Here is a 13,827-nt window from a genome sequence, read left to right as displayed (position 1 = left end):
GGCTTCATCATCAACTACATCAACGGGACACTGGTTCACACCTTCAGAAAACACCAGGTCAGCGTTGTTGTTTCTGGATGTCTCTGATATAACAGTGAAGATTTCTATTTTTATCAAGGGTAATCAATATAAAAAAATCAATTCAGTCTTCTCAAGGCACTTCACAAAGTAAACATTCCAATGCAGTTCAGCTCATTAAGTAAATCAGTAAAATGTTTCCTACATGAGGAACCCAGCAGGTTGCATTGATTCACTGACTAGTGTCAGAGTCTTTAAAGCAATCTTCATACTGGTCATCTTGGTTTCTTAAGTCGTTGAAATGTTTCTCTTGTTTTTCAGATATTTTACATGAATCCTCGTTACATCCTGTTCATCCATCTGGTGGTGAATGATATGATCCAACTGACAACATCAATCAGCTTGCTTGCCTTCAGCTATGTTTTCTACAATATGAGCTCCTATCTCTGTTTACTCATTATTGTTGTTGCTATTTTTACCACTATGAACACTCCGATAAATTTAGCTGTAATGGCTCTGGAGTGCTACATCGCTGTATGTTTCCCTCTCCGACACGCTGAGCTCTGCACCGTAAAACGAACATATATTCTGATCGGTGGTATTTGGGTTTTGAGCTCATTGACGATTGTGCCTGATATATTTCTTCATCTGGCAACAGATCCTCTATGGTTATTTTGTTCTTTAGCAATCTGTGAAAAGGATAATCTGTTCCAACATCCGGTAAGTAAACCAAAAAGGACCATTATTTTTATCATATATTTAACTTTAATCTGGCTCACTCTCGTCATTACCTACTTAAAAATCTTCTTTGTGGCCCAAAAAGCTAAGTCAACTGATGGAAGTGCAAAGAAGGCTCGGAACACCATCCTGCTTCATGGCTTTCAGCTCCTGTTGTGTATGCTAACATATGCAGACTTTATCATCAAAAATTCCATCGTAGCCACTCCTCAGATCTTATCTTATATAACCTATTTTTTGTACATCTTGATTCACATTCTGCCCAGGTTTGTCAGTCCCATTGTATACGGGCTGCGAGACAAGACTTTTAGACAGTATTTAAAAAACCATCTGCTGTGTGACATCAGAGCAGGAAGCAAACTGTATCCTTCAAAATAACTTCTGTTGATGTACTAAATGCTATTTTAGGCCAATCCACTGAAATTATGCTTGCATTTACTCTACAACAATGGAATAATTCACAATGACCAATTTGTGATTTCATTGCTCCTTGCTGGCATCTGAGGAAAAATATTTAGTTTTTATCCTTATTAACTCATTTCATGTTTCAAGTTTGTACTCACATGTTCACATTGTTTGTAAAAATGTTTGCTTTTTTGGACTTTTGTTCTCATGTCAGGTTCGAATTAAAACAATATGTCATAATTTTAAATAATTGGGGCAGCAGTAGCTCAACAGGTTGAGCGGGTTGTCCAGTAATCGGAAGGTTGCAGGCTCGATCCCGGCTCTGGACAGAGAATTCTGCTGTTGTTTCCTTGGGCAAGACACTTAACCCACCTTGCCTGCTGGTGGTGGTCGGAGGGACCAGTGGCGCCTGTGCTCGGCAGCCTCGCCTCTGTCAGTGTGCCCCAGGGCAGCTGTGGCTACATCGTAGCTCATCACCATCAGTGTGTGAATGGATGAATGCTACACTGTAGTGTAAAGCGCTTTGGAGTCCTTACTCTGAGAGGTGCTATACAAGCGCCGGTCATTTATAATTTAAAAAACCCCACATTTTTGTTTTTCTCTATTATTGTAACTTCCAGTGGTGATGTGAATAATAAAGAAAAATGGATGGATAATTGTTGGATACTTTTATATTACTCCCAAAATTACCTCAAAGAAAGTCAGAGCATACACAGAGGGATTAGATTAATAATTTGGTTAATTATAATCAGTATATAATCAATCAACAAATTCAACTTTGCAAAGGGTGAAACATACACACCAGAGTCAGAGGCGGTTTGTTCTCACACAGAGGTAAAGCTGTTGAGAGCTTTTATTAGGAATCACATCACCAGAGATAACCACACCTACTTATCACGGAAGACAAAAGGGAATACTTCAAAGAGGTTTCACAGCAGGACCATGGAGACATCCAGTCTGGCCTTGATTAGCTGCAGGAGGGAGGCATTACTAATTTAAATGTAAATAACGATGATAAACTCTGTTTGATTACCACAATTTTTATCCAACAATAATTTTAATATAGGGTCTAGAAATTGGAAAAAGGTGCATCAAGCGCTTAACCTCCGATTTTGTTTTCTTTCTGGCCTTAGTTGGGGGGACAGATCTGGGTCAATCTGAATCTGGGGGGGACAGATTCCCCCCGTCCCCCACCCTATCTGCATGCCTGTGTCCAATGGTATCGTATTCCACAGTTTTGAGGCTCTCACAGAAAAACATAACTGTCCAAAAGAGCAAGACCTATGAGGAACTACACAGTCCCCTCTTAGTGCAGACCTTGTGGTTCTGCTGCTTGATAGCTTCTGCTGAATAAAAGTACAAAGTGGTAGGGGGGCCTTCCCATTGATAATCTTAAAGATTAAACATGCATCACTGCGTTTTAAAATATTTTCCCAACTAAGTAGATCATATTTGGTAAGGACCTAAGGACCCTACAGTGATGATAGAGGTTGGATTTTTTTTGTCTAAGACTTTAAGGGCCTGTTTGTGAAGTGATAGGATGGGTCTTAATGTTGTACCACACACCTGGGTCCAGCTTGTAATACAATATGTTAGATGAGGGAATATCATAGTGTTCATGTATAGCATAGCTACAGGTGTTGTCAAGCAGTTTCTTATATACCTAAAGTTTGCTAGATTATATTTGGTAATTTGCACTACCTTTCTCACTTGATGTTTAAATGATAACGTATTGTCAATAATAATGCCTAGATATTTAAACTGTGTAACTGTTTGGATGACCTCCCCAGACACACACACACACACACACACAGTGGGTTCACAGTTGGATGAAATGTTCCTGTTGCTAAAAAACTTGCAAACTGTCTTTTTTACATTGAGATACAGCTGTGAGCAAGAAAGCCATTAATGTACATGTACCATGGTATCACTGAGCTTAGCAGCAGCTTGGGCTTTAGTTTTTGCATGAACATATATGACTGTCATCAGCATACATCTGCACCTCACATCCAGTGCACACTGATGGCAGGTCATTTATGTAGATGCTGAACAGAATAGGGCCCAGGACAGATCCCTGGGGTACACCAAGCCCCCACAATGCTGGTGAAAAATTGAAGCTAACGCGGAAATTAAATAAATTGCAGTTCCACCCTCATCCGCTGGGGGCTGGTGTCAGAAGCGAGCAAATCCTCATTGACTCCCGTGTTAAATATACTAATTTCACAGAAGAAATAAACATGTTTACAGCCTGGTTCCAAAACATGTTTTTTGTTTAAATGATCTAGTTTACACTCATGACAACTCTTAGGGGGTGAATTTTTTTCTCACTCTTCTGTTTAAGTGTATTAAAAGCCTAAAATTCTGTATAATTAATGAGCATCAGAGCCACGTGACAGCTAGAGGCTAGAGAAGGCTGAGATCAAAAACACTGGAGACGAGACAAGACAAGACTGACAGAATACAAACAATGGACCGCCCAGACACTGAGACAAGACAGGGCTTAAATACACAGGGAGGATGAGAGGGAGATGAGCTGCAGGTGTGTGGGGTGAGGGAGGAGGACCAAGTGAAAGCAATGACTAATCGGGGAGAAACTAACTTGACCTAAGAATAAAACCTAATACAAAAGAGCAGGACACATAACTACAATTCAAATGGAGGGGGGAGAAAAATAATAAACACTGAAGGGAAAAAACATACTAAATCATGAAAGGCTGTAACTAAAGGAAATGACTTGAGAAACCTAGAGGGCTGGAGATCTAGGGGCAAATGGGGAAAACCAGAAGACACATGAGGAAGATGCAGACATGACACATGAGGGCGCTAGGACATAAAAGGAGCACCTAGAGAACGAATGGAGGACAGAAGGAGACACATGAGGGGAGAAGCAGACACAGATCATGACACGACGTTGGCCCATTGGATTTTGTTTTCTCCTGTCATTGTATGTTTAGCAGAAATGCTGCAGCATCTTACTTTACTGCAATCGGGAAAATGGACATGAGTTTTGCTTTCCAAAGGGCACTGATAAAAAACAATTTCTTTCCATACACAGACTTTGTAACTGTTGTGATCTAGATGGATTATTTTTATATTCGTTACAATTTCAGATAAATGTATGAAGTAAGATTTATTCTTCCTAAAGTCACATTTTTAACTAATTTTTTTATGCATGTTGCTCCTGGGTTCTATGCTGTTGGAGGACAACACATGAATCACATTTCTTTTACAATCTCACACATTTACTGTTTTTACCAGTTATGTTAGTTTTTTGTTTCCTCTAGAATAAAGCGTAGTTGTTTATTATGTGTTTTTTATTTTATTTTCTTTTTTTTTTTTTTTTACCAAATATTGAGTTTGGCACAAGTAAACTGAATTTAATTAACAATTAACTACTTCCATTCCACACCTAGCTTCCAGCTTTCGATGGATGAATGCTGTTACAGCTTAGGCATAATGTTTTTTTATATTCTAATAATCTTTTAAAGTTTAAATGTGCTGGTAAATTTAGGGAATTAAAACTTGAAATTTTGCTTGTTCTCCCTCGCTCGTAAGAGACACTCGATCAAGTCCATGAATTCCTCAACTTCCTTTAAAAATATTTCAAGCAGTCTGAGTAATCAGGACATAATCGGAGCCTCAACTAAAACTGGGACCGCCATCGCTCTCGGCCTCATCATCAACTACATGAATGGCTTATTGATTCACTTCTTCAGAAAACACCAGGTCTGCTTTTGCTGGTTTCTTTTCATCAGTCTTACAGAAAATGAATAAGTGATTGAAAAAGTATTCTACCTGCATTTTGTCTTTCAGATATTCAACACAAATCCTCGCTATATCCTCTTCATCCATCTCGTGGTGAACGATGTGATCCAGCTTATAACTTCAATCTGCGTGTTTTGTTTTTTTTCGGTTATGTTTTAAACAAATTAAATGCTTCCTTCTGCTGCCTCATTATTACGTTTTCTGTTTTCACCACTATGAACACTCCGTTAAATTTAGCGGTGATGGCTGTGGAATGCTACATCGCTGTATGTTTGCCTCTGCGACACGCTGAGCTCTGCACCATCAAACGAACTTACATTATTATTGGTTGTATTTGGGGTTTTAGTGCTTTATCCATCATTCAAGACATCTTTATAATTATGGCAACAGAGCCCATGTGTTTATTTTTTTCCACAATTTTTTGTGACAGAGACACTCTGTTCCGACATCCTGTAAGTTTACAAAAGAGGGACATGCCATATCTCGTTTGTTTAACCGTAGTTTGGCTCACTCTCTTCTTTACCTACTTCAGGATCTTCTTTGCAGCTCAAGCAGCAAATTCTGCTGATGGAAATACAAAGAGGGCCAGAAACACGATCCTGCTTCATGGCTTCCAGCTACTGTTGTCCATGCTAACATTTGTTGACCCTATCATAAAAGGTTCCTTGATGCTTCTGTTTCCTCAGTATTTTGTTCACTTACGCTTTGTTTGGTATGTTATTGTTCACATTTTCCCCAGGTTTGTCTGTCCCATTGTGTACGGGCTGCGAGACAAAATGTTTAAACAGTATTTTAAAAAATATCTGCTGTGTAACAGCAAACAATGATCTGTATCCTTTGGGTAAACTGCTGTGATTCTACAATTCATACATCTGGTTTAAGCATACTCCTAACCCTAATCCTCTTTAATCAGCCTCTGTAAGCATATGAGGAAGAATGCTTGACTTTGGAAATGTCATTAATACAATTGCATTGAATATTTTCATTTGGAATTAGCTTATTTTTATTTTACTTCACAATGAAATGAGTAAAAATAATTGATTATGTTATGTCAGCCTCTCATTTATTGTGTTATTTGTCAGTAAAAGTGCAATTTGTATGTTTTTGCAATGATGTATCTTTAATTTCTGTGGCACATAATTAAAGTTTATTGCAGAGAAAAGAAGGATAGGCGTGGCTTCCGACTGACTTGACTTGCTGAAGCAGACCTGACTGGACATAACCTTGGCTTGGTTATTTGGGAGATGACCTGGAACCAGAGCAGGCTTTTGAGCTGCAGTAAGAGTTGTGGATGGCCTAAAGCAGGGGTCCTCGAGGACCGCTATCCTACATGTTTTAGTGTTTTCCCTGTTTCAACACACCTGATTTCAATCAAGTGATTAACTGGCTTCTGCAAAATCTGATGAGCTGATGAACATATAAATAAACTAAGCTGGAACCGGGAAACCAACCAACCAGACGCACAAAACAAAAGGCAAACAGAGACACGAGACAAGGAAACACAAGGGTGGGCAAGGAGGGAGTAAAGAAAAATGACCCATCAAGGTGGGCAAGGCGGGCAGAAGAGGTAACTAAAAAACACCAGAAAACAAGAACTAAACAAACTGAAATGAAAACTTCCAGCCCACAGAAGCTGGTGATATGGAGGCAGGTGCCAGCAGAGTCATCTGGGAGGCCGGCGATGATGGAGCAGGGATCAGGGGACTCTGGGTAATGATGGGACAAACGAAGCAAGGCTTCGAGGCTTGTATCGAGCAGGAAGGAGGTGTGCCCATGAAGTGTGACCATGAAGCCTCGCTTCGAGGCTTGCTTAATTTTGCAGAAAACCATGTGACTGATCACAAATGAATCCTCGGTTTGTCTGAGTCACGTGACTGGTTCATTTTCTGTGTCACTTTCAAAATAAAAGCTGCCACATCTCACGGTAATCTGTGGGTTGTTTTAGTATGGTCCATGTGTCTGTGTGGAGTTGTGATGTGAAGTCAATTCAAATGTTGTGAAAGCAGTTTTTATGCAGATTAAATATATTTACAATTTAGAGCATCAGACATCTTTAGGATGAAGTATTTTACAGACACAAGAAGGAACACAAGAGCAGAACCACACTGTGCACAATACAAAGGCAGGTATGCATAGAAAAACATCTGTGAGCTCAACAGCTTCTCGCCCTGACCTGTCTTGAAGACAAATGCGGATGAGAAAAGACACGTACTAAATTCATTGTTTTCAATGATGAAGCCAAACTGATCAAATTTCTCTTTCTTTGCATACTGGCCTGGCTTCTTGTGAACTGAGGTGGTAAAAATGGCAACGTTGTAACTTCATTTTAATTCCTAAATTCTGTTAAACAGCTGTTTGCAGTATTAACAATACAAGAATTTTAAACAATCCAAGACCATGGTCTTCAGTCGGAAAAGGGTAGAATGCTTTCTCCAGGTCAGGGATGAGGTCCTGCCTCAAGTGGAGGAGTTAAGGTTTTTTTTTTGTGTATCTCGGGGTCTTGTTCAAAAGCAAAGGAAAGATTGAGCACAAGACCAATAGGCGTATTGGTGCTACGTCTACAGTAACGCAGCCGTTGTACCAGTCTGTTGTGGTAAATAAAGAGCTAAGTTGGAAGGTAAAGCTCTGAATTTACCGGTCAATTTATGTTCTAACTCTTATCTATGGTCATGAGTTCTGAGAAGTCACCAAAAGAACGAGATCGTGGACACAAACGGCCGAAATGTGTGTGACAAAGAGCTGGAGGTAGGGGCCATTGGCAGCCCAACAATGCGCACCAGGTGCCAATTGACAATTAGCCGGAGGATGATTATAAGGGTTAGGTCTGCAGAGGGAAGGAGAGAGAAGAAGCAGAAGTGAGGAGCCTGTGTAGCTCAGAGTCTGCTGAGGAGCGTGACAACTTCGCTATTCCCTGAGCAGGTTAATAAAGTTGTGTGGCAGTGAACACTGTGTTGGGTTGTGTGTGTGTGTGTGTGTGTGTGTGTGTGTGTGTGTGTGTGTGTGTGTGTGTGTGTGTGTGTGTGTGTGTGTGTGTGTGTGTGTGTGTGTGTGCGCGCGCGTGCCACGGAGTAGCTAAGACTGCTACATTTGGCACCCACAAGCCCAGAAATCGGTGCCAACCAACTCCGTCCATGCAGCAGCCGGGACGCAACACAACGCCAGTGCCGGTCACAGTGTTGGGTCAGATAATGTTGGCATAGACATAGTTTTAGAGGGGGGGCAGGGGGCACCTTTGAGGCTGTTGCAGACTCATACCGGTGGCCGGCAAAAGGGTGAGGTCTTCGCCTACTTCCTTGCTGACAGGAGAAGCGCAGGCTGCGGCAGCAAGCCTACCTACCATGTCCCACGGCTACAGGGACGTCAAGTGTGACATACTGGACCGGGCTGGATACATGGTGGAGGACCGACACAGATTCAGAGAGGCCAGGCTGGGAATGGGAGACAGACTGTCTGCCTTTGTGCAGCTGCTCTAGGATGTAGCGTGCCGATGGTTCCACCTCGGGGCAGTCTAAAGTCTGAAGGGGAGCAGGACATACTGGACATGCTGATCGTTGAACAGTTCATCGAGGTGATGCTGAGCGGGATCAGGAAGTGGATCCAGTGTCACTGGCCTATGGATGTGACAGCTGCGGTGACCCTGGCTGAGGACCACCTAGCGGCCCAAGGATGGGAGAAAAGGACAGGTTTGCCAACCCCAGCACCACGGCGACTGCAACCTCTCCTATGCTGGAGAGAACCCCGAAAGGACGATGGCGCAGCAGGACCACAGTCAGCAGGTGACGGCTTCTGGCACTGAACCAACTCCCCCCTGGGCATGGACGGCAAGATTGCCCCATGACGTAGACTGACTACGGAACCCGAGTGAGCAGATCAACCAGTTCAGGCCGACTGGTTACTGGCCAGAAGGCAAGAGGCATGTCGTAACCCAGGAGAGAGGCAATCTGGACTTGATCCACGCCACACCTGATCCAGGTAATCAAAAGTAGGAACAACAAAGATAGTTGGAAAACAAGCAGGACTGCGGCTCCCTAGGACCAGGGTTGCCTACCCCAGTCTAGGGCCTTCTTAGGCTTCTGCAACCCCCCAAGGCAGTTCACAACACAATTAGTCATCCACCCATTCACATGCTGGTGGGGATGAGCTACGATGTAGCCACAGCTGCCCTAGCACACACTGACAGAGGCGAGGCCTGCCGAACACTGGTGCCACCGCTCCCTCAGACCGGGGATAGGATTAAGTGTCTTGCCCAAGGACACACCAGCAGCATTCTCTGGTTGGAGCTGGGATCAAACTTGTTGGACAAACCACCTCCTGAGCTACTGCTGTCCCTGTTTCATAGAATTAAGCTCAGATTTTTATCACCATCAATTCACCACTGTGCATATTGTAATTAAACATCAAACTAACATTTATATATAAATAATTAGAAATGATAATCTGAGCCATCAAATGTTGCCACTCTTCAAGCCACACTCATGTCTATGTATATTGTCCCTACTAGATTCAAAAAGCAATTGACGCCCTTGCTATTTCCTGTATTAAGCATTAATAGAAAATAGACTAGAAAACTCCACTTAGAAACTCAAGAGACATGTCATATTGTCAAATTAGACTTTTATGGACTTACATGACCAGCAAAAAGGAAGGATGTTGTTAATTTAGCATAGTGGGTCAGTGAGTCGGCTCTTACTCACCTCTTCTTCCTGCAACAGGAGCACGAGCTGTTTTACCACAGAAATCGACTCAATAGGCATTCATTTATACTAAAGACCCCTGTATTGAAAAAACAAGTTGGTCTGTACATGTTTGTAGTCATATTAGGGTGATGGTGGCACAGGAGTTAAGTGCTTGCCCCGTAATTGGAAGGTTGCATGTTTGATCCCTGCTCAGTTTGTCGCTGTCAGTGTGTTCTTGGGCAAGACACTTAACCCACGTTGCCTGCTGGTGGGTTAAGAGGGACTGGTGACGCCAGTGCTCGGTGGCCTTGCCTCTGTCAGTGCACCCCAGGGTAGCTGTGACTACATCGTAGCTCATCCCTACCAGTGTGTGAATGTGTGTGTGAATGGGTGAATGACTGGTTGTGTTATAAAGTGCCTTGGGGGATACCAGGACTCTAGAAGGTGCTATATCAAATACAGGCCATTTACCATCATACCTATCAGACACAACATTCACAGTCCATCAAGAAAAGTCTTCCTCTGAGCCCCCTCTTGGAAGTGGGGTACATTAAACAACTATGCAAAAAATAGAAGATAAAGTACTATATGCAAAATGCAACATTTAATAAAAATATTAATGGAGGCCCAAGACTAATCTCAGTTGCATTGTTGGTTGTCTTTCTAAAACACAGAAAATGTTTCTTTTTTACCTTGCTGCTGACAGTTTCCATCGAGGCTGCGAACGTCCTCAGAGCTGACGCTGATGATGGCGTCACTTCCTACTTGGATCATGCATGGGACTGCATCCTCGGAGAGGGAGAGCAGGCAGCAGAGGGCAACAACATCCTCTGCTGCCCGTGGATAAACGACGTAGGACGTGACGCCACCATCAGCGTCAGCTCTGAGGAAGTTCGCAGCTGCAAACGAAACTATCAGCAGCAAGGTAAAAAAAAAAAGAAACCTTTTCTGTGTTTTAAAAAAGAACCAACAATGCAGTTAGAAAATAAACACAGTAAGAACAAACCAAAGATAATCTCAGTTTTTTGCAAATTCTCACTTAAAAGTATGTACAACTGGAGAAGTGTTTGTTCTTTAAAGCCTTGTAATCACTGATCAACTTTTGATATAAAAACAAAAAAAACATACTTTTTCTTATTTTGCAATTTTTCAATAAAATATTTATGGTCAACGAAATCTAAAACTAGAATTTTTTTGGAGTCTGAACTTCTTGAATGCTCTAATTATTTGTGTTTCATCCCTGGACCAGGTATTACTGATGTCTGTATGGACCTACTATAATGTTGCCAGGCAATACTAAAAAAAGCATTGCTGCTTGATTCAGTTGCTCACTGTCAACTTATTAAGACCTGAGAGGATTTTATCTGCACGTCATAATTTGGCAGGACCTTTAGGATCAAGACCAAACATAAAGCATCAGATATGATTTTCTCTCACTTTTTTGAAGGTCGAAGTGGAGACTGAAAAGGTCTGCGGTAAGAGCTCTTTTTATAGTTCCTTGTTTCAACTTTCACTCTGAAAAGCTTCATGACAAGTGAAATGACTTTTATGTTTGCTGTGATTATTAGATATATTAAACTTTTAAATTAGGTATTTATTTTAGTTCTCCCATTGAAGTGTTGAACCAATTCTAATTCTAATTCAAAAGACCACAAGTTGCTATAATTCAATGAAAGTGTTTGAGTTGTTAATACTGCAAACAAACAGATGTTTGTTTAACAGGATTTAATAAGTTAGAAGTTACAACATTGCTGTTTTAACCACATCAATTCACAAGGAGCTGGGCCAGTATGCAAAGAAAAAGGAATCTGTTTATTTTGGCTTTAACATCATTCAAAACTATGAGCTCAATATGTTTCTCTTCTTATCCACATTTATTCTGTAGTTTTATTCAATAATGACTTTTATTTTTCTTAAGGATGTGTCAGGGCTGGAAGCAGTCCCAGATGCTTTTGTCATGCAAACTGTGGTTTCATCTGGATTAATTTGAACGGAAAGGCGTAGATCGTTGATGCCCTCCAGACAGCTGCGTCCTAAGCACAACCGCAATACCATTCACAAAGTGTCACCACCTCAAAAAAAAATGTTATACGCAATCAATCAAATTCAATATTTCATTGTAAATCCGCACACCCCTACTTGACACATTACTTACGCTTTGAGTCTATTTTTTACACACTACGCTTCCAGAACGCTCCACAGTTAAGATAGGGCCAGACAGGAAGTCAAAAACGAAAGCAGTGTAAAGCATCTCGAAACTTAAAAAAAGAAGTCATGTGCAGATTTCCAGTTGCTTGAAAAGAAAAAAAGTATGTTTTTTTCCAGTAACAGAACCGAAATTAAACCACAGACCGTTTGGTATACTATCCGTAGGATACAGATATCGCATGAACTGAAAAAAATACAGCGTGTTCCTGTGATTTTGTGATCTTGGAATAGAAATAGAACAGTGTTAACGTTTCACAATTAAATGCAACATTTTAACATATTCTCCTATTTGAAGGCCAGAAGATTTCATCACCTCCATGAATTCTTCATTTTATAACCACAGTGTTTCCAGCAGTCTGCTTTATCGAGGCACCACGAGCACAATTGTAACTGTGATTGTTGTTGCTCTTGGCATCATCATCAACTACATCAATGGCACACTGGTTCACACATTCAGAAAACACCAGGTCAGCATATTTTTTGTTTCATGTTTATTAGTGGAATAATTTATGAAATGTCATTGGCAATGGATTAAGATCAAGTTTAAGGTTCAAAGTAATAAAATAAGCAACTTCTCGTCTTTTTCAGATATTCTACATGAATCCTCGTTACATCCTGTACATCCATCTGGTGCTGAATGATACGATATATCTTTTTACATCAGTTAGCATGTTTGTCTTTAGCTACACTTTGTACAATATGAGTGTTTCCCTCTGTTGTCTTTTTATTGTTGTTGCTTTGTTTACCTCACACAACACTCCATTAAACTTAGCTTTAATGGCTGTGGAGTGCTACATTGCTGTATGCTTTCCTCTCCGATATGCTGAATTCTGCACCAATAAACGAATATATATTGTGATTGGTTGTGTTTGGGTTTTTAGCTCACTGTCATTTATGACGGACATGTTTTTTTATTTGGCAAAGGATCCATTCTGGCTGTTTAATTCAATACCAATATGTAACAAGGATAAACTGTTCAGTCACCCAGTCAGTGTACAAAAAGAAGAGATAATTTATTTATTGTATTTAACAATAGTCTGGTTCACTCTGATCTTTACTTACTTGAAGATCTACTTTGCAGCTCAAGCAGCTAATTCAGCTAATTCAGAACAGAAGGCCAGAAATACAATCCTGCTTCACGGTTTTCAGCTTCTGTTGAGCATGCTAACGTATGTGGATCCTATGATTAAAAAACACTTTGTCAATGTTCCTCAATATTTTATAGAATTACAATGTTTCTGGTTCATCTTTGTCCATATTCTTCCCAGGGTTGTCAGTCCCATTGTGTACGGGTTACGAGACAGGACGTTTAGGCAGTGTTTGAAAAACTATCTGTTCTGTAACATCAGAGCAAGCAATAAACTGTATCACAGAAGGAAACCCCAGCTAGTGCTCTAATGATCCTCTCTACTGTTGCTACATGTTTGCTTAGTATGGGGATTGCTGTAAAGTCAGTGACACACGTCAGTGACCCAACACATTCAGCTGGGTTTCCTTCCATTGGAAACGTAACTAAAAATTTAAGTGAATTTAACTCAATGCACTGATAAAAAGGTTCAATTGGAATGTTTGCTGTGTAAAGTGCCTTGAGATGACTTGTTGTGATTTGGTGTTATATAAATAAACTGAATTGAATTGAATATCAACCAAATCTGTCATTTTTGCATTATTTTTCTAATGCTGTGTACATACTGTTGAGCATCCACAGTGATAAATTTGAAAGAAAAAAGCAGATGTTGACATGTGACATTTCTGACACTGCGATACACTAATTGTCAGCTATCATGCTTGTTTCTTAAACTCTGGTGAATAAGAAGGTAATCATGCCTATTTAAAGCAGGTTTAAGGTGAAGATTTATCATAAGTTATAAAGAGGAGTGGGCTTTATATTTAAAATATAGTGACCTGTCTGGAACATCAGCATTTGTTCTCTGGAAGGCAGGGAAAGCAACTAGGAACACAGTTTCATTTAGTGATTAATCACTCCTCCTTCATCACCAGTTAGATTAAGGTGTTA

General features: G+C 40.7%; 2 protein-coding genes and 1 pseudogene across 2 annotated transcripts; all 3 read left to right on the top strand.

Annotated features, from left to right (window-relative positions):
* The first annotated feature begins 339 nt into the window (after positions 1-339).
* On the top strand, positions 340-1,555 carry LOC107385887 (odorant receptor 131-2). The gene has a single exon (XM_015960049.3). The coding sequence runs from the start codon at positions 349-351 to the stop codon at positions 1,132-1,134; it is 786 nt and encodes a 261-aa protein (XP_015815535.2). The 5' UTR covers positions 340-348; the 3' UTR covers positions 1,135-1,555.
* Positions 1,556-2,103: 548 nt separating this feature from the next.
* On the top strand, positions 2,104-6,686 carry LOC107385888 (odorant receptor 131-2-like; annotated as a pseudogene).
* Positions 6,687-8,413: 1,727 nt separating this feature from the next.
* On the top strand, positions 8,414-13,208 carry LOC107385889 (odorant receptor 131-2). Its single transcript, XM_054747482.2, has 7 exons — positions 8,414-8,609; positions 9,881-9,968; positions 10,036-10,142; positions 10,309-10,527; positions 11,793-11,844; positions 12,106-12,277; positions 12,399-13,208. Exons 1-7 carry the CDS (start codon positions 8,414-8,416, stop codon positions 13,206-13,208), a joined length of 1,644 nt encoding a protein of 547 aa, XP_054603457.2.
* The last annotated feature ends 619 nt before the right edge of the window (positions 13,209-13,827 follow it).

The sequence above is a fragment of the Nothobranchius furzeri genome, chromosome 3 (genome assembly GCF_043380555.1).
Source record: "Nothobranchius furzeri strain GRZ-AD chromosome 3, NfurGRZ-RIMD1, whole genome shotgun sequence".
NCBI classification, from domain to species: domain Eukaryota; kingdom Metazoa; phylum Chordata; class Actinopteri; order Cyprinodontiformes; family Nothobranchiidae; genus Nothobranchius; species Nothobranchius furzeri.
The sequence above is the reverse complement of the archived record's forward strand: the minus strand, read 5'-3'. Positions and strand labels throughout refer to the sequence as shown.

What these genes read in the sequence shown, in the direction of transcription:
- LOC107385887 (XM_015960049.3), top strand. Translation starts at nt 349, where the DNA reads ATGAATCCTCGTTACATCCTGTTCATCCATCTGGTGGTGAATGATATG.
- LOC107385889 (XM_054747482.2), top strand. Translation starts at nt 8,414, where the DNA reads ATGGTTCCACCTCGGGGCAGTCTAAAGTCTGAAGGGGAGCAGGACATA. An exon ending in AGGATGGGAGAAAAGGACAG is followed by an intron (nt 8,610 to 9,880) that starts GTTTGCCAACCC and finishes TGGTGGGTTAAG; the next exon opens with AGGGACTGGTGACGCCAGTG. An exon ending in AAGTCAAAAACGAAAGCAGT is followed by an intron (nt 11,845 to 12,105) that starts GTAAAGCATCTC and finishes TCCTATTTGAAG; the next exon opens with GCCAGAAGATTTCATCACCT.